The 2,309-nt window shown below is 46.1% G+C and overlaps 1 protein-coding gene across 1 annotated transcript in view; it reads left to right on the top strand.

The window, feature by feature from the left end:
• Positions 1-2,309, top strand: part of APBA3 (amyloid beta precursor protein binding family A member 3) — a 6,533-nt gene that overhangs the window by 685 nt on the left and 3,539 nt on the right. Inside the window, exon 2 of the mRNA XM_007460349.1 lies at positions 99-138. Coding sequence (XP_007460411.1) covers positions 99-138 — 40 coding nt within the window. The remainder of the gene's footprint in view (positions 1-98; positions 139-2,309) is intronic.

Below are 2,309 nucleotides of genomic sequence, written 5' to 3'. Positions count from 1 at the left end.
CCCAGGTAGACCCCGCCCAGCCCCCCCCCCCCAGACCGCTCCACTGCTGGGAGCCAAACAGGAGGACTCAGGCCTACCCCTCTTCTGTCTTCTTCCAGAGCCCCGAGACCCCGGCTTCCTACCCTGCCCTCCAGGAGGGTGAGTGTCCCGCCCACCCTGGCCCCAGGGACTTCGGGGTTTCAGAACAGCCCGACTTAAGCTCCCAAAACCTGGCACAAAGTTTGCCAGTAACGAGTTGCTTCTAGAGAGACTCTGAGGTTGGGTCTGAGTAGATTCCAGACAACTGAAAGAAGAGAGACAGTCCTGAGAATGTTCTAGAATGAATAGGGAGCGTTAGGGCAGACTTGGCAAATTGTAGCACTTGACTTGGTTCTAGAGCAAGGGTTGGTAAATTACCATCCGTGGACTTTCTGGTATGTTTTGTGAGCTAAGACGGCTTCTGCATTTTTATTTATTTATTTATTTATTTATTTATTTATTTAATTTATTTTTTGCCAAGCCGCGCAGCATGTGGGATCTTAGTTCTGCGACCAGGGATCGAACCTGCGTCCCCCTGCAGTGGAAGCGCGAGTCCTAACCACTGGACTTCCCGCCAGGGAAGTCCCATGCATTTTAATTTTTATTTTATTTTATTATTATTTTTTAATTTACTTTTGGTTGTGTTGGGGGTTCATTGCTGCTCATGGGCTTCCTCTAGTTGCGGTGAGCAGGGGCTGCTCTTCATTGCGGTGCGTGGGCTTCTCATTGCGGTGGCTTCTCTTGTTGCAGAGCACGGGCTCTAGGCGCACAGGCTTCAGTAGTTGTGGCACGCAGGCTCAGAAGTTGTGGCTCGCGGGCTCTAGATCACAGGCTCAGTAGTTGTGGTGCACATGCTTAGTTGCTTCATGGCATGTGGGATCTTCCCAGACCAGGGCTCGAACCTGTGTCCCCTGCATTGCCAGGCAGATTCTTAACCACTGGGCCACCAGGGAAGCCCGCATGCATTTTTAAATGGTTGAAAAAACTTGAAAGAAGAACATTTCTTGACAGGTGAAAACGATAGGCAATTCAAATTTCAGTGTCCGCAAATAAAGTTTTATCGGGACAGACTCATGCCCATTCATTAGCGTGTTGTCTGTGGCAGCTTTCATGTTACAACGGCCAGACTGAGTAGTTGCAATGGAGACCATCTGGCCCACAAAATAAAAAAAAATTTACTGTTTGGGCCTTTGCAGAAAAGCTTGCCAATCTGCTCTCAAGGCATGAGAAGTACCTGTTCTGGCCACCTGGAATGTTCTAGAACATTCTCCCCCACGCTATCTGAGGCTCTAGGTCAAAGAACAAGTTCTGTGGGTGTGGGAAAGGAAGCTGGTTTGAACTTGTAGTTCCAAGAAGGTTCTAGAGTCCTGGGTGGAGCTGTGATTCACCTAGAGAGTTCCAGAACCTAGCATTTTGCCTGTGGTTCTAGATTAAAGTGTCCTCAGCTGATGAGGGTGTTCTGGAATGATGAACAGAGCTGTCAGGTTCTACTCAAGACTGGGGAGTTCTAGAACCATGGAGTGAATAGAATTTATCTCTGGTTCTAGACCTTTAGGAGCTGTACTAGAACTGGGCAGAACTGTCCAATTCAAGAAAGTTCTACAGCTATACAACAGAAATAGAATTTGAGCCACATGTCACTTGAAATTTTTTAGTTATCCACGTTAAAAAAGCAGACACTTACAATTAACTTTAATGACATTTAAATTAAGCCCATATATTTAAAGTGTTATTTCAACATGCAATCAACAGTTTATAATTTTACATTTTTTTTTATGAGAGCTTCTAAATCCGGCGTGCATTTTACACTTACAGCACATCTAAGTCCAGACCAGCCACATTTCAAGTGCACAATACCTGCATGTGCCTGGTGGCTACCATATTGGATGGTGCAGTTCTAGAACCCAGAGCAGAGTTATCTCTTGTTCTGGAATGCTTAGATCATGAAGGACAGTGGGCAGAACTGGCTATCCTTTAAGTTCACGGGAATGTGGTTTCATTCCCTGTGGCCTGTGGTTCTCCAAAAAGCAATAGCTTTTGGTTAGAATATTCTAGAATCACTGGCACTGCTGTCTGGCTCTAGGTTGCTCAGGGAATTCTAGAGCCATGGGGGCAAAGCTTTTTGTGGCTCTGGGCTGGTTTGGGGGGATTCTAGAACCATGAGCAGAGTTGTTCTTTCTGGATTGTTCAGATAATTCTTAGAATTGCCCAGTGCATCTGCAGTTGTGAGTTATTGAGGGGATTCTAGAGCCACAGGAGGGGCTTCCCAATGCTATATATATATATATATA

Source organism: Lipotes vexillifer, unplaced genomic scaffold (assembly GCF_000442215.2).
Source record: "Lipotes vexillifer unplaced genomic scaffold, Lipotes_vexillifer_v1.1 scaffold225, whole genome shotgun sequence".
NCBI lineage: Eukaryota > Metazoa > Chordata > Mammalia > Artiodactyla > Lipotidae > Lipotes > Lipotes vexillifer.
This window is presented reverse-complemented; position numbering and strand designations above follow the sequence as displayed.